Raw genomic sequence first — 20,870 nt, 5'->3', positions numbered from 1 at the left:
TCACGGCCACTGTCAGGGACCAGGAACTGAGTCAGAGCCTCTCGCCCAGGCTGCTGGAGCCTCTGGGCCTTTCCTCTAAATGGGGAAAAAAGACTGAAGGAGTCTGTGAGGCAGTTTCGAACTCCCTCTCCACCTCAACGTGCTGGGAAGCTTGTGTGTGTTCCTGTCTTAAACACTCAGTATCCTGGACGCACAGGAAGTTCATGGCGAGCCCTGACGTGATAGTCCGGGGCAGCTTTTATTTTCGGCTTTGTTCTTCTTGGTAGGAAGGATGTTAGAAAGAGAGCAAGGGTTGAGGGGTTGTAGGCATACAGCCAAAGGGCCCTATTTACGTGGGTTTGGGGGCAGTCCCTTCTGTGATGTGTCTGAAGGCTGCTGTTCTCGAGTCTCCTGCCGGAGTCCGCTCCTCCCCTTCGCACTGATCCTTACCTTCCCAGGGAGGAGGGCCATTTTGAAAGGCCCAGAAGCCTAACAGACTCTGGAGGAGGGTCACTTCCCTTTCCAAGTCAGAAAAGGAGTTTACAAGAAATGCAACTCTGAGCATGGGAAACTCAGGCCTGAGGGGTAGTAGAGCAGACCTGTCTGCCCCTAGCTGCCCATCCCCCGAGGACCAGAAGGTTCTCAGGATTGGGGGGCCAGAAAAGCTGTTGATCAACCAGTCCCATGATAATTCTGCAGGCTCCTGAGGTAACTGAGGCAGAGAAATCCACAGCCCAAGGGGCAGAGCTGAGAGAGACTGATGACCACAGCACCTGCCCTCTTCTCGCCACCCCTAGGCACTGCCTAGAACCTTCTAGAACATTGCTCCCACCATCACCCACCTCTACCCCTCCATTTTCTCTCGTTCCTCTTTCTCTTCTCATCCATTTCTCTTTCCTTCTTTCCTTTCTCTCCGTTGTCTTCCTCCCCTTCCCTCCATCTCTTTGTCCTCCATTTGTCCTTCCCTCCCTCACCTGAGCAGGAGGTAGGACTGACTTATGGGGGTCAGCAGAGGTGGTTGTTTTATTTGACATCTGTTTCCTCCCAGTGAAGAAAGACGGCAGAGGTGAAGGTGGTGGTGGTGGTGGTGGGTCCCCCCCTGCCAGTCACTCACCCGGGTGGGTGTTTTACACGTCGTAGGCTTTCCTGCCTTTGTTCTAGGTACCTCACTGATCAACCGCAAGGGCCAGAGGACACTTTTGAACAGAGGCCATTGACAACCATGGGAAGGAAAGGAGGCCTCTCTCCCCGAGAGGTGACACCTCCCTGCTTCTGTACCCTCCTAGGGTACAGTCCACCCTTCCCAGGGATCCAACACCCAGCCAGGTCTGGACACACTTTCTGGGGTGGAGACCTGGGGGTGAGCTCCGCCTTCTGCAGGCCTCAGCTACCTTCATACTCGCAGCAGGGGAGGGGAATGAAGCTACAGCCTTCCCTCCCCCCCTCTGAGTTCCCCGAAGTCTGAGAAACGTGGAGAGAGAGCAAGGCCCTGGAGGGTCAGGATCGCTCCTCTTCCTGACCCAAATGGGGTGGTCATGCGCCATGACACACAGACCCACTGCCTGAGGTCCTTCTGTGATGATCGGAGGTGGGGTGGCTTTTTGGTTTTGTCCAAAAAGACAGAAGCCCCAGCGAGAAAAGCGGAGGGAACTCAAGTAAGAAAGAGAGTCAAGCCGCCGCCGATGCTTTCTTTGGACAAGTTTTTCAAGCCAGATTCTTATTTTAGGGGCCTCACACTGGTGGCAATAAGCAGGCTCAGGTGTAAGGAATGAGTTATTTAGAAACTGTGGCTCGACTCAGAAAAGAGTATGAGGTTTTGCCTCGACATGAAAAGAGGAACCAGGGTTAAAAATAAGCAAGAGTGGGTCAGGACGGAGAGCCGGTCGGATCTCTCATTTCACCTCCTTGCACACGAGTCTCAGCGTGCTACCCGGGAGCCTTCTACTTCTGTGATCTCAGGAAGGTGTCGTGTTTTTATGGGAAGGTGTATCCTTCGGAGGGGAAGCTTCCACAGACTGCCTGGGCCCCACAGATCCCTGCACCCTGGTTCCCTGCTGTGGGCCACCCAAGAGGCCCCAGGCCCAGGCCTGGCCCAGCCCTCCGGTCCAGCAGGGCCCCAGCTTTTCTACGAAGACTGCCTGCCCATCACTCTGGTTGAGCATGGCCTCAGGTCACCAGCTCTGTCCTCCTGCTCTGACTGTGGGGGCGGGCAGCTGCTTGGGCACCTGGCTGACAAGCCAGCCTGTGGCCCCTGAGTGACCCGTGCAGAGAAAGCTGTTGGTGGCTGAGCCACCCAGATCCCCTCTGGGGACTGGTAACTGAGAAGGACACCTGTCTCGGGGAGAAGAACAGACGGGCAAAGGGGGGCTGAGGCATGGCGGGGCACACTTGGGGGGGCCTCTGGTCCCAGGCCAGGCCTTTTCCCTCACAGGCTGCCCACTCCTTACAGGGGTCAGTCAAAGCAAGGCTCCGCTCTTTGATACCCTGAAAGCCTGCTGAGGCCCCAGATTCTGAAACCACCTCGGGACAGGGAGCAACTCCCGGGAACGCACAGCCACGGTGACAAGGACGTAAGGGTGAGAGGGGACATGCCAGGCTCAGTCAGGGCCTGTTTGCAGGCCGCGGGTACAGCCATGCGCACAAGAAGCCACAGAGTTATGTCTTTTCCAGCTCAAGGCTTAGTCATACTTGAAGTCGTCTTCACTTTGAAGGAATAGAAGAAACCACAAGGGGAAAAAAGATCAAAAGCATTGACCAACTTTTAACTTAAGAGAGTCGAGACTCCTTTCAGCAAACCGCCTGTCAAAGGTGCCAGCCCGGCCAGGAAAGCTCACAGCATCCTAGACTCACACAACACCGCGGAGGCTGTGGGGGCCCATGGCCCGCCCCACACAGGACTCCCCTCCGGGGAGACCACCGTGCCCATGACAAGCAGCTGCCAAGGACCTGAAAGGACCGTCTGATGCTCGGGGTGCCACCGTTCATCCCTGGTGACAGGGCTGAGATATGTGGGCGCCCCAGATGCACAAGAAACATCCAAATGGATATCCTTCAGATCCTGGTGCAGACACCCACCGGGAAGGATGAAGCAGCCCAGAGGACTCAGCCTGACCTCTATCGGGTGGGGTGACACCAAATGAGCCCAAACTGGCATCTCCCAGAAGCCCCTGCCTCAAAGAGCCCCAGTTGCCCAGGTACGTAGCTTTGAAAGCCCCGGGGTTGGTTTAAGCACCCCCTTAGGGTCTCATTCTCTGACTTAGTGGCTCACTTGAAGCAATCCCTTTGGCCCCTGTCATCTTCCCAGAGGTGTTCTACTCCACAGACCTTCACCTCCTTGAGGCATTTCCAATGACAAGTGTCCCCAACACCTTTCTGGTGTCCTGCCCTCAACCGCATCCTAGCTCTGGCCAAAATGTGTCGTTCCCTTCACATTTTGGAATCTGTGATCATGCCCCACCTCTCCTCCACTTGGACTTTCTTTTCAGCTAAACCCCACAGGCCCTGTGGCTGTCCTCCATGACAGGGCATCCAAACCCTGGTCCATCCCTGCCCTTTGCTGGGCACATGGGTGCAACTTTTTTTGGTGCCTCTGACCACAGTCCGGAGAATGGAGCATGACTCCTCTGCCCCCACCCTGAGGACATCTCCTTTGTTCTGACACCACCCCCAACCCTTAATGCAGCCAGATAAAAATAGCTCCCTGGGCCTGCACACCACTCGGTCTTCATGCCTTGTGGTCACACAGAGCCCATGACGTTTGTCATGCAAACTCTGGGGGGTGGGGTGGGCTTTTCAGACTCAGCCTTGGAAAGACTTGCCGCAGCCAATTCTTTGTTAATGTTTAATAGCAAGTTTTACACACTTGGACTCTACACGGTGCCACCAGGTGCCACGAGCTTCAGTCAGCCTTTGGCAGAACAGGTGTCTACAAATGGAAAGCACTATTTTGTGTTGACCCATTGGGCGATCATCTAGGCCCTCAGATAAAATTGGTCTGTTCTCCTAGAAGTTCCTCTCCTCTCTCTCCCTCCTGGACCACCGACCCTTACTCAGTTGAGCTCACTGCAGAAAATAAGCAACAAGCTACAGTCCCTTTCCATTGTCTCCAGGCACCCTTCCCCAGTGGAGTGGGGTCTCCGCTTACCAACCAAGCCACCCCCACCCGCAGACTTCTGGGGAGAAAGAGGCTTAGCCAGGCCCTCATGTCCGTGTGTTTGGGGCACATCCTTTCTTTTCTGTCTTCTTCCTCTCTGTCCCTTTCTCTGCCAATACCAGCTCTACTCAGGGCCAGATGTCCAGCTTGACAAAGGCTTACCTGGACAGTGAATTTATCATCTTCATTGGGCAGAATCCTGTACGTGTAAACACAATTCCGGTATCTGAAATAGACCAAAGGCTTCGTTAGAACCCATGTGAGGGAATTCATTTCTCTGGGAACTGAAAAGACAGGAATCCCTGACATGGCTCGAAGAAGCTAAGCATGACTCTGAACTTTGGAGCTGACCATTCCAAGGTGGAGATCAGCCGTGACATCAAGCAGCCCCAGTCTGAGGACCCTTCCCTCTGCCCCCTGCCCACCACTCAAGGAGTTCCAGGAAAAGCCATGTGGGGTCTTTGGGGCATGATTTACATGGGCATTTGACAGCTGTGTGGTTTGATTTAAAGGTATCTACCCTCAAGACATAACTTCAAGAGTATTTAGCCCCTCCAGGGTGTCTGGCGCTTGATTCAACATTTGTATGTGTTCTTTTACTAGATTTTATTTTATTATTATTATTTTTCAATGTGGGGCTTGAACTCATGACCCTGAGATTAAGACCTGAGCTGAGATCAAGAGTCAGCTGCTTAACCAACTAAGCTACCCAGGCGTTCCTCTTTAACTAGCATTTAAAGTTATACACTAGTTTAGGGACACTTGGGTGGCTCAGTCGTTGAAGCATCTCTCTTCATCTTAAGTCATGATCCCAGGGTGCTGGGATGGAGCCCCACCTACTTGTGATCTCTCTCTCTCTCTCTGTCAAATAAATAAATAAATCTTTAAAAAAAAGAGAGAAAAAAGAAAAAGAAATGTCTCCTCCCCCTTCTGTTGAGCCCTGCTTCTTTGATTTACTACTCCTTTTTGTAACTCATCCCAGAACTCTTAAATGTACACTCAAACTTATATATATACATATCTTTTTTTTTTTAAGATTTTATTTATTTATTTGACACACAGAGATCTCAAGTACGCAGAGAGGTAGGCAGAGAGAGAGAGGAAGGGAAGCAGGCTCCCCACTGAGCAGAGAGCCCGATGCGGGGCTCGATCCAGGACCCTGAGACCATGACCTGAGCCGAAGGCAGAGGCCCAACCCACTGAGCCACCCAGGCGCCCCTATATTACATATCTTTTTAAGTGCACATAATATCACCATATATATGTTGTTCTGACATTTGCTTTTCCCACCAAAAAACATATTTTACAGGTCTCTCCAACTCACATCCCACCATGCAGTTATACGATCATTTATTTGACTGGCCCATGATGACGGCTGGGTAATTACTTTTAGCTTTTTACTCTCCTAAACGGTGTTGAAGTGAGCCTCTTAGCGCCTAAGTGAGCCTCTTAGCGCCTACACCTCGTGGGATGGCTGAAGTCACAGATGCAGCCTCCCCATCAGTGTGATGGGGACCCTAACAACCCCGGCCATCTGTCGCTGCGTCCACTGAGTGAGTTAACGTGGGAGGAGCATTTAGAATAGTGCCTGGAACACGCCGGACCCTGCACGTGCTGACATTTACTAGCGGCTGTGGGGAGATCACCACCAGGAGAAGAGCCGCTCGAAAGACGTGGGCTTTGTGTTTTGAGAGAGACTGACGGGACTGATGATCACCGCCCTGCGAGGCTGTCTATGTCACTTTTCTCTCCCACTAACCGGATATGTCTGTTTCCCCACGCCCTGCCAGCAGGCTGCTATCAGACATGTTAATCTTTGCAAATCTGAGAGGTTAAAGAAAAATGAGTACTCACTTTAATCTGCCTTTCTTTATGAGAAAGGTTGACTGTGTTCCCATGTTTCACTATTCGTCTTTCTTTTTCTGAGAATTTCTTTTCATGTATTTGGCTTACTCTTTTTTTTTTTTTAATCACCTTTTGCTTATTTATTTGTAAGACTTCGATACATGCCGCAATATATTTTGGAATTATTTATTGTTGACGGTGTTGGTGGATTTTTTTTTTTTTAAGGCTGTGTAGAGATTAAATGATTTTATGTGGTCAAGTTTTACAATCTTTTTTTGGCTTTTGAACCAATGGATGTTTCAAGAAAGTTTTGGAGAATATTTTGGGTAATTTTGCTTCCACCCGGCTCTTCATTTCTCGCAGGGAAGTTTCTTTTTCTGTCTTTGTCTCGTCTCTGAATGCTCATCACTGTGTACCCTGACCTGTGTCCAGAGCCCGAGCGGAAGCCACTACTGGCTTATTTCAGAGTCAGCAAGGATGACTCTCTAGGGCACTGTCACCTCACCTCCTGGAGATGTCCCAGAAATGGTGAATCGCCCCAGACCCCCATCTCCCCCTTCCTCCAGCCTCAGCCCCCTTTGCAGAGCCCTGGGGTAGCCCCACCCTGCCCGGCCCTTATCTTCCTCTTCCACTGCTTGCTCTCATGACACTTCCGCTGGTAGATATGCAAATGAGACCAGGCCCAGAACAGTCTTTCTTGGCTGAGGGCAAAGAAGGGGAGCAGGCCCCAAACATCAGCCTTGCAACAAAAGAAGAGGGTCACCAGGAGAGGGGCAGAGACAGCTGCACACGACAGGAAGGCCCTTTAGTTAATCAAATGTGGCAGACAAGCCGTTCTGGCTTTTTCAGAGAGGTTCTAGGAACACTGAAATGCGAAGGGGTTCCAGTTCCATGTGACCCAGACAGATCAGAACTCAGAAGCGAGTACAATAGAAAGAGAGGACATTCTCCCTTAGACAGTGACATCTCAGCAGCCACCACACATGGGGCTGGACACACTGTCCCTGCAGCTGGGTCAGTTCACAGTCTGGGAGGGAAAATGGACCGCGTCACCACGCCCTGCACGCTCCGCCCACGGGAGATGGGCTGTTCCAGACTGCATGAGGGGGAAAGGGGGCTCTGCAGGCAGGTGAGGGGGCTCCCCAGCCCTCCCCCACCACTCCTCAGCAGCTGCACTTTACTCTGGTCCCAGACGCATAAACATGTACAAATACACATACATACAGACAGAGAACACGCATGTATACATGTACATACGGGTGTGTACACACAGATGCATGACCTACATGTATACACACAGGCGCACAGTCTTACACGTGGCGTGTTTAGTGAAGGGTCCATGACAAAATCCTCTTTGACAGCAGCTGCCCTACAACGTAATCCAGACGGCGCACGCACTATGACAGTCTCGTACAGCCCTTCCCAGCTCTTTGTGGGGATTTAGCAACAATTTAGGGGTCTAACCCCTTAGGTCCTCAGTTGCTACTCCTTCCAGGGACTGGGTTGCCTTTCAGGGCAACCATGTCAGGAAGAGTGCCCCCTGGAGACCGAGGTACGTGGGACATTGTTCCACTCTCAGGTGAAGTGGGGCTGAGAGTAAATTTCCCACGTGACTGAACAGCTATCCATGATAACAGGTGCCCACCCTGTCCTAAGTGGGAAGAGGCTTCCTCTGAGCAGCACATTTCTAGAGCAATCCTCATATGGTTTGGGAAGGTCTACTCAAGCACAAGAGGGCAAGCCAATGGAAGCAGAAAGAAACACCGTGGCATTTTTATTCTCTTGGATACATATGACTATTTCTACATGACTACTCTGGGCCAAGTGAACACGGACAAGTGGGCCCAGAAACATCTTCTACCATGGTGAGATGGGGGGTTGGGGGTATGAGGGGACAGAGAAATCAAACTCTAAAATTCAAGAACCTGGGGCACCTGGGTGGCTCAGTGGGTTAAGCCTCTGTCTTTGGCTCAGGTCATGATCCCAGGGTCCTGGGATTGAGCCCCACATCGGGCTCTCTGCTCAGAAGGGAGCCTGCTTCCCCCTTTCTCTCTGCCTGCCTCTCTGCCTACTTGTGATCTCTCTCTGTCAAATAAATAAATAAAATCTTTTAAAAATTTTTGAAAAATAAAATTAAATAAAGTTCAAGAACCTCATTAGTGTCTCTGTCTCACTCTGTCAATCGGCTTAGTGTGCTCTATAATTGTTTTTAAACCTGTTTGTAATTCTTATAATATATCAGTTCTAATTTCTGGTGTTGTTTGTACATTTTTTTTTCTGGCTTAAATGTTGTAGACTTCTGGACAAGATGGGGTGGGGGAACAAGGGGTGGAAACCCTGCATTCAAAAAGCCACTTGGACTGATAAAGAGACAAGGGAAAATGTATGTCAGCCCTAGGAACCAAGGGTGTTCACTACTTACCACCAAAACCTCAAAGAATCCAGCCAAAGAGAGTCAGAAAATGGATGAATTATAAGAGGCCATTAGTTCAGAAGAAAGAAGGTGAGAGGAGGCCAGGTGGCCAAGTGAAAGGTGGAGGGGAGGCAGCCAGAGTGCTGTTGGGGGTCTGTTGAGTACCTTGCCCCAGCAGCTGGGAGTCCAGCACATTGTTCCTTGTATGAGACCCCTGGGAGGAAGCCCACCTATCTGTGAGCCACACCACCCCTCATCACTTACCTCCATCAGCTGGATCTCAGATTGGGGCTCCCACCCTCATCCCTGCTGGTCTTTTATGTCTCTAGGAAGAGGATTTGGGCAGAAACCCACTCTGTTCTCCAAAAGAATCTGTTCCAACTTTTCCCAACAGTTCTTTGTCAGAAAAGAAAAGTCGCCAGACTTACGAAAACATTGCACCACTCCAAAGAAGGGCATCATTTTCCTAAGGACTCAAAGGTGTTCCTTCCATGTTTCATAGAATCACTACACAAAGAATAAAAGACATTTTGGTGAAATCTGACTTGAGAACTCAGTCCACCATTGCATCTCCGGCTCAGGAAGATCGATGGTAAAGTCTGAGCAGCGTGAGACGAGGAAAAGCAATCAGATGGGAAAACCCAGGAGTTCACGAGTCAGCATGAAACACCACATCTGAGGCGATAAACAGCAGCTCATGTCCTGGAGAATGCTAACAAAGAAGAAAAACTCAAGAAAGTCGGTACAGCAAGAAAAGACAGGGAGGGAACAAGAGAAATAGAGAAGACAGAGCTCTGTCCTCAAACATAAGTAGAGGTTTCTGAAAACAGAGATAATTTTTTAAATAAAAATAAAAAACAAAACAGGTACTGAATCTAAGAGCATATGACTTGAAAAGCTGAAAATTAAGTGGCCAACCCTCGGGCAAATTGAATAAAGGAAAGAAAAAAATGTTCACCTTCTTCCTACCCGCCATCTAGACTGGGTCCATCATTTTCCATCTGCCTTGTGTCTGGGAGATGGACCGTGTGGGCTGCCTCACGCAGGTCTGGCACAGGCAAGTGAGAGGAACACCTGAGGGAGGCATTTGGTCCCCTGACCCCACCCTACCTCCAGCAGAAGGCCTGATGACAGCCTGTCCTCTGGCTCTTTAGGTATAGGAATGGGTTCCCCAGGTTGCTAGTTCCAGGCTGTGCTGCCTTCCCTGTCAAACCTCTGCATTAAGCCATCTCTTCCCTGCTAGGAGCCCAGCGAACACAAAGAGGAAACAAAATCAGAAAGAAAAAAAGAAGAAAGAACAGTAACAAAAGAGAAATCTGAAAATTACAGAAAACTATGCACAACTGTGTGTTAGAAAACTCAAAAAGCTCAACAAATGGACTGTTCTCTGAAAAATAAAGATAACTTACTGAAAGTGAAACAAGAGATAGAAAACAAAAATCAATCAACACCAAAGAAGAAACTGAAGCAAATATTTGAAAATTATCTCTGGGGATGCCTGGCTGGCTCAGTCAGTGGACCATGCAACTCTTGATCTTGGGGTTGTGAGTTAGAGCCCCATGTTGGGTGTGGAGATTGCTTAAAAATTAAGTAAAAATAAATAAATAAAAATGGTCTCTGTAAGTGGCTCTGAGGAAAAGCACCTCTGCCAAACTTTTTGTAATATTTCAAAAAAATCAGATAATAATGATGTCACATAAATGTCTCCATGTTTTATCATTTCCATGGCTCTTAAACCTTTTTTTTTTTTTAAGATTTTATTTATTTATTTGACAGATATCACAAGTAGGCAAAGAGGAAGGCAGAGCTGAGCAGAGAGCCCGATATGGGGCTCCATCCCAGGACCCTGCGATCATGACCTGAGCCGAAGACAGAGGCTTTAACCCACTGAGCCACCCAGGCGCCCCCATGGCTCTTACACCTTAACTTGACCAAAATCATATAAATCAATATCACCTACGAGCATATATACAAAAATTCTAAATAAAATTCAGAATACCAAATATATTAATATAATCAAGAACAGAACAGTTCATTTTAATTCTGCGAAAGAGGTTAATGTTAGGGAGTTTATAAATTTAAGCTATTATGCCAGTATATGAAATAAGGGAAACAACATAATCATCTTAATAGATATTAAAAAGGCATTCCATCAAATTAAATACTTAGTCATTCAAAACTTTATAAAACTAGGAAAAGAGGGGTCCTTGTTTGACACGACAAAGAGTGAAAATTCACTTTTATCAAGTGCTAACTTCGTGTGGATATTATATCAAGTCCTTCCCAGGCAGTGTCATGTTTGACTCTCACAGAACCTCCTGAGGTACATCTCTTCTCTTCCCAATATCCTCCACTGCAATGTTTTAGAAATACTGGCCAATGTAGTAAACTATGAAACCTTAATCAGAGTTCTAAGTACCTGGAAAGTAGGCCACAAAATGATCACAATTTATATATAACATGATGGTCTCTCAAGAAAATCCAAGAGAAGCAAATGAAAAACAGTTTGAAATAATGAGGAGTAAGTAAAATGACAGAATAAAAGTTAAATTTATAAAAACCTATAAATTCCCTGTATGTTATCAGTTACCATAAAAGGGTAACTGGAGAAGAAAAGGTTTCATTTACAAAAGTAACAAAACTATAAAGTAATCAGACGTAATCCTAATGAGAAATAGAAAGGATCTATAGAAAGAAAACTACAAGATTTTAAAGAAAGGAATGTGTACTTATCATTAAGACTAATACTAAAATATTCCTGGGATGTCTGGGTGGCGCAGTCAGTTAAGTGTCTGCCTTTGGCTGAGCTCATGATCCCAGGGTCCTGGGATGGAGTCCCAAATTGGGCTCCTTGCTCAGCAGGGAGCCTGCTTCTCCCTCTGCCGCTCTCCCTGCTTGTGCTCTCTCTGATACATAATTAAATAAATAAATGACTAATACTAAAATGTTCCTTTCCACAAGTTATATTATGGATTTCCTGCCATTGGAATTGAAGTCCCAACTGTATTTTTTCCAACTTGACAAAATTCCTAGCTGGTTCACCTGGAAGAACACTCAAAAACAACAGATAAGAAAATCCTAAAATAAAATAACTTACAAAATTGCGGTGATGTATTTGGCATAAGAAAACCAGACATACGTGGAAAAGGGTAAACAGGCAAGAAAGATATATATAATACTTAATATACAGGAAAAGAAGACTCAGAAAAGGCATAAATCCATTTAGTCAAAGTTTCTGAGAAAGATGATTGGTTACTAAAAAAATACACATATACCTTTGTCTTACACCATTCATTGAATCACTGATTTAATTCCAGAGAGATTAAAGTGTTCAATGTAAAAACAAAAAGAAAAACAAAAACCAGAAATAAAATCCCAAAAAAGCCTATCATTCTTCCATCTGTTTTTGCCAAATACCTTGCATGGGATATACACATTTGTTCAATCCACCAGCCGCCACTACTACGTAGCCATTCTCAGCCCTGCTTTTCAGATGAGGAAACCAAGACCCCATAGAATTGCTGGAGGCTGGACAGGCACAATCATCCTTAGCCCGAGTCTATCAAGTTCCACAGACCCTGTCCTAACCCTCCCACCTCCCAATGGGGACAGAAACAAACAAACAAACAAAACAAAATAGCCGTGCATGGACACTTCACATTGAAAAGCAAAGGAGAAAAAAAATCACAAAGGAAAAAGACTGATAGACTTCATGAAAATTTACAATCTCTGAATGTCAAAGAAATCATAAAGTTTAAAGGCAAACCACAGTGCAAATATTTGCAACAAAAGTGATCTAAGGGACAGCTGGGTGGCTCCTTCGTTAAGCTTCTGCCTTCGGCTCAGGTCATGATCTCAGGGTCCTGGGATGGAGCCCCAAGTCCAGCTCCCTGTTCAGTCTGCTTCTCCCTCTCCCACTCCCCCTGCTTGTGTTCCCTCTTTGGTTGTCTCTCTCTCTGTCAAATAAATAAATAAAATCTTAAAAAAAAAAGTGATCTAAGGTCTTCATGCAAACAGGTACCAGAAAAACCACAGCTTCATAAGAAAAATGGCAAACAGAATGCACAACTCATTCTCCAAAGACAAATTATGAAGGTCAACAGTCCTACCAAACAAGTTTCCTGGGACTGCCACCAAGAAATGCAAAGAAAAAGGAACAGAAATGAAACACTTTCACCTTGCAACTTAATAATGTTTTTTTAAATTTCTTTTCAGCGTAACAGTATTCATTGTTTTTGCACCACACCCAGTGCTCCATGCAATCTGTGCCCTCTCTAATACCCACCACCTGGTTCCCCCAACCTCCCAACCCCCCGCCCCTTCAAAACCCTCAGATCGTTTTTAAGTGCAGATGTTTTTAAGTGCAAATATTCAGTCCAGGAGACCGGAATGAGGTGAGCACCCCTCATACAGCCGGCCATAACACAAAATCGAACAAAATTTCTGGAAAGTGATTTGTCCTTCTGTATCAAAAGACTAAAAAACTTTTCAGCTCTTTGATCCGGTAATTCCACCGCTGGGAATCTGTAACCAGAAATGTCACATCTGCACTGAGCCCTCATCACCATCATGTTTGTAACAACAAAATGCTGCTGGTAACTTAAATGTCTGACAATACAAGACTTGCTTCAGAAGTTACAGCACATCATGTAATAGAATTTTGGCACCCGTTAAATATGATATTTAGGGAAAAGAATTTTAACTAACCAGGAAAGGTTAGCATTGCTAAAAAACACAAACCAAAATGACACGGTTAGAGCTAAATATATAGTACAGAGATTTATCTCTCTCTGGGAGAAAGAGGAATGCAGAGAGAGAATATACACCCACGAATTAACAGTATTTATGTTGGTCTCTCGGCAATTGGGTGATTATTTTCCTCCTTTACACTTTGTGCCCTTCATATATTATATTTAATGGTGTATTTTTTTTTAAAGATTTATTTATTTATTTGACAGAGATCACAAGTAGGCAGAGAGGCAGGCAGAGAGAGGAGGAAGCAGGCTCCCTGCAGAGCAGAGAACCTGATGTGGGGCTCATCCCAGGACCCTGGGATCATGACGTGAACCAAAAGCAGAGGCTTTTGGAGCCACCCTGGCACCCCCTTAATGCTGTATTTTTTTTTAAGTTACTTGAAAGGGACACGGCAGTGCTTATTAGCAGATCTAGTTCTACGTGGCCTCTGATGCCAGCAATGGCCTCACAAGTGGTTTCCTCTTCAGAAGCCAGGTGCCTGGCTGGTAAGTGAGGAGGCTAGAGCAGCGGACCATTTTGGAGCCAGCCCTACCTGAGGTTATTTTTAAAAAGTAGCTGAACCCAAATTGTTTGGGTGCTGGTACTTGTTAAAACTATATATATATATATATATATATATATATATATATATATATATATTTTCATTTTTATCTTATTTTTTTAAAGATTTTTGTTTATTTGACAGAGAGAGACACAGGGAGAGAGGGAACACAAGCAGGGGGAGTGGAGAGGGAGAAGCAGGCCTCCTGCTGAGCAGATGTGGGGCTCCATCCCAGGACCCTGGGATCATGACCTGAGCTAAAGGCAGATCTTTTTTTGTTTGTTTGTTTTGGTTTTTTGGGAAAGATTTATTTATTTATTTATTTGACAGACAGAGATCACAAGTAGGCAGAGAGGCAGGCAGAGAGAGAAAGGGAAGCAGGCTCCCTGCTGAGCAGAGAGCCTGATACGGGGCTTGATCCCTGGACCCTGGGATCATGACCTGAGCCGAAGGCAGAGACTTTAACCCACTGAGCCACCCAGGTGCCCCTGAAGGCAGATCTTAACAATTGAGTCACCCAGGTGCCCCAATATGAAGTTTTTCTACTTAATGGACAAAGGGGGTGTGACGTGAGCATGGGAGAAAGGAAAGATCTGGTCCCCAGAACTGTGGGCTTGTTCTCCCCACTTCCCTCCAGGACAAGGCCTGCTGCAGCTACCCGCACTGATCTCCACCTTATCTACAAGCTGGGCTCCCTCTTCAGAGCCTTAGGACTTCTGTCCCCTCAGGATCTCCCTCCTAAATGGAAACTAGTTAATCACTCTTAAGATGGCCACCATTCCTTCTTGACTTTCTCTTCAATCTACCTGGTGCTTCTTCCTGGCATCCGTGCCCCATACCCCTCTCTCCCTCAGGCTTCTGGGCACTCAACCCTGGCCCCAGCAGCCACTGGACACTCATGCACCATTCAACTGTTCTTCCTGCCTTATCTCTTCGAGCGCTTCCTCCAAGGAGGCCCCACATGACAGCTCACTGTCTCCTGGAGGCTCTTACAGGCCTCCAGGAAGTTCTTGAACTGACACTCAGGCCCAAGCTCTCCTCTTTCCTTCTGCTGCGGAATTTTCTTCACAGACGGCCCATTCTCCCCTGCATCTGAGATGTCACTACTCACTCTATCACTTGTACGAAATAATAGCCAGTGGATGCTTATCACGTGCCTTGCCTTGGGTCACACACGTTGCCCACACTCTCCCATTTTACCCTCTCAATAATCCAATGACAACAACAGATAGACAGATAACCCTATCTTTTTAAAAGGGCAGAGGACCCGAATACATATTTCTCCAAATAAGATAGAGAAATAGCCAAGCAACGTGAAAAGAAACTCAACATCATTGGTCAATATGGAAACACAACTCAAAAGTCGCAACAAGAGGCCACTTCACACCCACCCTGGGATGGTTATTACCAAAAAGACAACGACAAAGCTGGGTAAAGATGTGGGAGCATCAGAACCCTCACACACAGCTGACGGGGACAGAAAACAGAGCCGCTTCTGTGAAAGCAGGGTGACAATCCCACAAAAAGCTAGAATTACCATAGGACCCAGCAATTCCTCCCGAGACCACCGAAAACACATAGTCTTTATGTTCACATAAAAACTTGCACACGAATGTTCACAGCAGCAATGTTCACAACAGCCCCCAAAATGGAAACAACCCACATGTCCATCAATTGATGCATGGACATGTACAGTGTGGTCTATCCACACAACAATTATTTAGCCATAAAAAGGAACACTCAGGATGCCTCACAGGTGAAATTAAACACATTGTGCTGGGTGAAAACAGCTGGACAGAGGTGGCCACGTATTATATATGATTCCATTTATAATCCAAGGACTGGGCATGTCACCAGCGACAATGCAGGGTGGGGACAGGGAGGTTAGTGTCTCATGAATAGAACTCACACCAGATATGGCCAACCACAGAGGGCCTCCCCCTTAGGACAGTGTCTCAGGGCAGGGATTTGGGCAAGAAAGGTGGGCTTTCCCTCACTTTATCACTGGGGCAAGCAAGAAGGCCTGGTCAGGGGGACCAGTGCCATTTCTCCACCATGCTTGGGCTCACACTTCAGGAGCGGGGACCACTCAACGAAGAAGCACCAGGGTCTGTGCTCATGTGAATGTAACCTGTCAGGTAGGCCAGCTTGCAAAACACACAAAAGCCAGAGCCTGTTTTGGTTCCAGAATGCTGGGTATGGGCCCAGAAAACCTGGAGACACTTGACTGGACCAGGCTCTTCTGAATCATTTCAAATAGAAGATGCCAGTGACCCATTCAACACACAGGCCTTCACAGGCACACCACTCCTGCCTGCCTTCAACCTGGAGAGAAGACTGAAAAGAGTAGCCCTTGGACAAGCTGTTACGTAAAGGGGATTTCAAGAGCCTGTGATCCTTTAGCTCTGGCTGCTGGCAACTGTCTGGGCCAGCATTTGTCCTCACTTTCTGTCAACACCAAGTATGAAAACCAATAGTTCTTTGCATTGCACAAAAATAAGCAATGAGCAGTGCAAACCTGACTCAAATGTTGGAAGGGGATTGGAGGAAGGGGGTCATGCCATGCATTCTCACCACAGGATATGGCTTTACACCTCTCCTGGACATCAATGCCCTCCCACGACCCTTCTCTGTGCCTCTCCTTTCCAGGCCTCCCTGACCCCACGCACACCTAGGCTGGCTGGCTCCCCTCCTTTTCTCCCTCCTGAGAATGGCCTGAGTTCAAGTCCTGACCCTGCCCGTTATCAGTCCTATAAACATGACAGGCCGCCTAACCTCTCTGGGTCTCAGCTTCCTCATCTGTAAAGTGGGGATGATGGGAGTCCTTCCTCCAAAGGCCATCAGGGACAGTGAGTTAATCCAGGTAAAGAACCTAGAATAGGCAGCCGGGCACACAGTAAGCCTTCAGGAGTCTTTTGGGTTATTTTTAGACAGAAGAGGTGAGCAACCCCCTTCTCTTAGGGGAACAAGGCTTAAGACTTACTCTACCTCAGTGGCCCTATCACATTCTGGTGTCCCAACAAGAAGAATGCCTTCTCTGAGGGAACTTTTGGTGGCTCAGTGTCCTTCTAGTGCTTCTTTATCCTAGGGGCTGTGCTGACGAGGCCTCCATCAAGGCTGCCTGGTACACTGTCCCTGGGAAGGCAACTGTGGCTGTGCCTGGGCACCTCGGGGGACAGAGGGTTGTTGTCGTGAGGAAACCAAGACCACTTCCCTGCCCCGGCTGCCTGGACGGGGTGCTGGTTCCTGACCAAAAGGCTGTACATGCCTGCTCTTCCCCCAGGAGGAAAACCAACCCTTTCTAGTGCACTGTGGTGGGAAGGCCACCCAACTGGGCTTGTGGTGGTCCCAACGAGACTGGGTCATCATTCTAGTTCCGCCTGTGCGGCCTGAGCAAGAGGAGGCTGACCCTGCTGACCCCAGGCCCCTTCCATGGAGGGACACCCCTACCCCCGCATCCCCAAAGGTATATCTCTTTTCTGCAGCATAAGCACCTGAAGGTAACACTGACCCCATGCAGACGGGGCCACCCTGGCAGGAGAGGAGGGCGTGAGCTTGATACCCCTTCATGTCCCCATCCCAGATGGGTCGGACGCCCCCTCTAGGTGCCCTGTGGCAGCTTTGAGTCGGGTCAGGGGAGGCTGACGCTAGCCCCATCTGGACAAGCCGGCTGTCCCTCATGTTTTCAAGCCCCTTGTCGCAAGATGACAGAGCTAGACTCAAACCACGTGGCCAGCTGCCTGGGGTCTTCCCCCTCTAGCTCTCTGTGCCCAAGAAGGGCCTCTGGGATCTCCCTCCAGCAGGGCTCTCTGAGCTGTGGAGGAAAGGGCTGAGCTTTCCTGCCCAGAGGCAGGTGGTAGGGCTGACCTCTGGGGAGGAAATGTGGGTTTTCGAGGCCTGGGGTGATGGTGCGCTCTTGTCACGTGGGCGGCCCTGAATTGCAGCCTTGTCTTTCGGTGTCTCCCTCCCCCCTCCCTCATTTCATTTAAATAGTCAAATCCTGTTCTCTTTCCTGGGCACCAAGGCCACCAGGGAGAAGGTGTACACAGTTCCTGGTGCTCCCAACACAGCAGCTTAGCTTCCCTGCTGTCCCCTCACTCACTGGTGGGCAGGGGGGAGAGGCTCCAGCCACTGGGCACAGGCAGAAGGAGGTCTTGGCATGCCTGGCCAGGAAGCATTTTCCCTTGGATGTTTCTAGAGAGGGAGGGCAAGCTCCTGGTGGCTTCCTTCTGCAGGCCTGGCTCCCCGGGATCCCTGCGCTCCTAGCTGACTTCCAGACAGACAGCACTTGGGAAATGGAGGAAAGCCCAGCTGCTTTTCACCCTGTCAGGGTTCCTAGCACTAGGAGGAATCCAAGCGCTGGGGTCTGTACCTAAAAGGGCTTTGAGGATGGGAGCTTATGAGAAGAGAAGACATCTGTGGGCACCACGGGCACCGTCCCTAAGAAACAGACCCTGTATCTTCGCTGCAACTCTGAGAGTAATTCAGTGCAGATGGGCAGAGAGGAGGACAGAGGGAGGAAGGAATACAGAAAACTAGGCCCGGACCCCAGCCTGCCTCCAGCCAGCAGGGCAATGGAGCCAAAGGCCTCCCCTTTCAGAGCTCCTTCCACTCACTCGCAGTCTGGGGCCGAGGGACAAGAGGTTCGCAAGGGGCCTCTATGCCCAGCCCTAGCTCTGGCTTGCCAACGCGGAGTCAGAGACCGTGTCTGTAACCTGTGCACAACCTGAGCACCCTGCCAGAGCACCCTGACCAAAGGGCCGCCGGGAGGGTCCTGGAAACTCTCAGTGGGAGGCTCAGCCCACAGCTAACACCCACTAGCTTGAGCCATCCACAGGGCAAGAGAGAGCCATGGGGGCCCAGTGGAGTCAGTGTGGAGTGTTCACATCCTTTCCAAGGCCCCACTGGCAGGTGCCCACAGAGGCAGTGCCTGCGGGGAAGTCCTGGGTCCCTTCCCCTGAGTGCAAAAGTGGGGGGTGGTAGGGGAAGTTGGCCTTGGGAGATGAGCCTCTGGTGCAGTCAGCATTTGACACCACTGGCCAGCTGCATCCTTGTCAGCACCCTGGCTTCTCTTGCTGTCCCCTGGAACCCTATGTTCACACTTGGCCTGACGGCGTTAGGAGCAGGGCAGCAAGGGTCCAGTTACCTGGGTGCATGCAGCCTCTGGGGGCAGATGGCCCTGGCTTTGACTGTCATCAGTCTCTGAGCCCATCAGAGCCTCAGTTTCCTCTTCTGTAAAGGGGACTGACAGGGGCCCTGCAGTTCAGGCTGCCATGAGGATGAAATGGGGTAACAGCAAGACAAACGCTTACACTCAATGCTCAAAACAGGTCTGCGGTCAGTGACTTACTTCCCATCCTGCCTGTTCTGACTTTCTGCAAGTCCATGGATGCTACCTGAGAGGAGCAGGGGGACAACCTACCCCCAACAGTGCCTTGAGGGGTGGTGAGATGACAGGCCTGCAAGCGTGAGGGCCTTTTTCAGACATGGGTCAAACAAGGGTGTTTTAAAAAAGAACCTTCAGCAAGTGGCTGTTTCCTCCGTTGTTAAGACAACTGGAGGTTTCAGCAATATCCCAGAGCTGGAAGTGGGGTGAAGCGGGGGTGTGGGGAGAGTTGATGATGGCCAAGAGGCAAAAACTGGCTGGGGACACAGCCCAGGGCTGAGGACACAGCCCAGGGCTGGGGTGTGGAGAGAAGAGGCTCTCCCTGTCAGTGATGGTGACTTCCTCTGCTCTCAGGGCCCTGAACGCAACTTTGGGGTGAACTGAGAGCTCTTTCTGGAGTGAACCCACCCCATATTCTGATTCCCCGAACAACAACTTCCTCCAGGGACCCAAAGCCTAGGTTCCAGAAAGGTTCTCTCTTGCCACATCTGTTCTTCCACGAGGGTTTCCAGGCTGGGCAACTTAGACCAACACCTGAGCTGACCAAGCCGCTTTCCAACACATGCACCCGCTTCGGATCCCTGAGCTTCCACCTGCCTCCCAGAACCTGGAGACCCCCGGCCCAGCCCCTGGCACCACCGCCCCTGGATAGCGGGCAAGGGTGACCAGGTCCCCGGTGGTCCTAGGGAGCTCCTGGGGCAAAAAACCTGAGCTCCAAGGCCCCGCAGGGCCCACAGTGGGCCTTGGCTGGACCCACCAACAAATCTGGGCAACAGGCAAGACAGGTACACGCATCCCGTGCCATGAAGACAATTTGTCCCCGCGTGGGCGCGAGGCCCCAGCCGGCCTCCCCTCCCCGGCCAGGGCGGGCGCCGCGCACTTACAGCACACACAGCGCGTAGGCCCGGGAGATGGACTCGCTGGCGCGCACGAGGAAGCTCCCGTCCTTGCCCGTCCTGGACAGCAGCTCCTCGGCCTTGGAGCGGGTGATGTTGCCGTGGTTCCAGCAGGGGACCATGGCGGGCACGGGCCTCCCGGGGCGGGGCCGGCGGCCACCGCAGGACCGACGCGCCACTGAGGGTCGCCGAGGCCCCTGCACTGGGAGCTGGAGCCGCCGTCTGTCTGTCCCCTCTCGGCTGCCCCGCTGCTGCCACCAGCTCCCTGACGGACTTCCTGTTTCAGGAGCTCGGCGGGGGAAAGGAAGCCAGCGGCCGCGGAGAACTTCCTCATTGCGGAGACCAGCCGGGGAGGCCGCCTGCTCCTTCCCACCCCGCCCACCCGCCTGCCGCCCCTCCCCACCGAGGCCTGGGTGGGTGGGGGGGCAGCTGCTCTGGGGTGGAGAGGTCCACGGCTGGCTTCTGGAGAAGGGTGGTCTACCAGGTGTGGACCGGCCAAAGCAGTGGCCACCAGCGGCCTGGCCTGCTGTTCACGTGGGAGGGCCACGCCCGGGCTAGATCCCTCCGCCTTCGGGCCTACACTGCCCCAGAGCTGCTTCTCCCACCCCGGCCTGCGCACCCGGAACCTGGCAAAACTGAAGGGTGGGGGCACAGGTGAGCCCCAGCCCCACGTGAGAGACTCAGGGCACTGTGCAGCCCTGGGTGCTGGGAGGACCTTGGATGACACCACCGAAGGGCTCCAAGGGCCCGGGTGACAGCTCTGTGACAACCTTAACCCAGGGGCCTGTGGGTGTGAAGGAGCCCTGCTCTCCAGGGCCGCCCTGCTTAGTGACACAAGAAGGGTGTAGAGGGCCCGAAACATGGACATAGCACCGGGCGAACACAGGCTGGGTTTTCACCTC

General features: G+C 50.1%; 1 protein-coding gene across 2 annotated transcripts in view; it reads right to left on the bottom strand.

The window, feature by feature from the left end:
* Positions 1-20,305, bottom strand: part of INPP5D (inositol polyphosphate-5-phosphatase D) — a 111,319-nt gene extending 91,014 nt beyond the window's left edge. Inside the window, exons 1-2 of one of the 2 annotated variants that reach the window (XM_004773503.3) lie at positions 19,957-20,305; positions 4,295-4,358 (exon numbers count right to left, since the gene is read on the bottom strand). In XM_004773503.3, coding sequence (XP_004773560.1) covers positions 4,295-4,358; positions 19,957-20,090 — 198 coding nt within the window. In that variant the 5' untranslated portion in view covers positions 20,091-20,305. The remainder of the gene's footprint in view (positions 1-4,294; positions 4,359-19,956) is intronic. The other variant, XM_045078913.1, reaches the window with a different exon arrangement.
* Between the last annotated feature and the right edge of the window lie 565 nt (positions 20,306-20,870).

Source organism: Mustela putorius, unplaced genomic scaffold, assembly GCF_011764305.1.
Source record: "Mustela putorius furo isolate JIRA1106 unplaced genomic scaffold, ASM1176430v1.1 tig00000275_pilon_pilon_pilon, whole genome shotgun sequence".
NCBI classification, from domain to species: Eukaryota; Metazoa; Chordata; class Mammalia; order Carnivora; family Mustelidae; genus Mustela; species Mustela putorius.
This window is presented reverse-complemented; position numbering and strand designations above follow the sequence as displayed.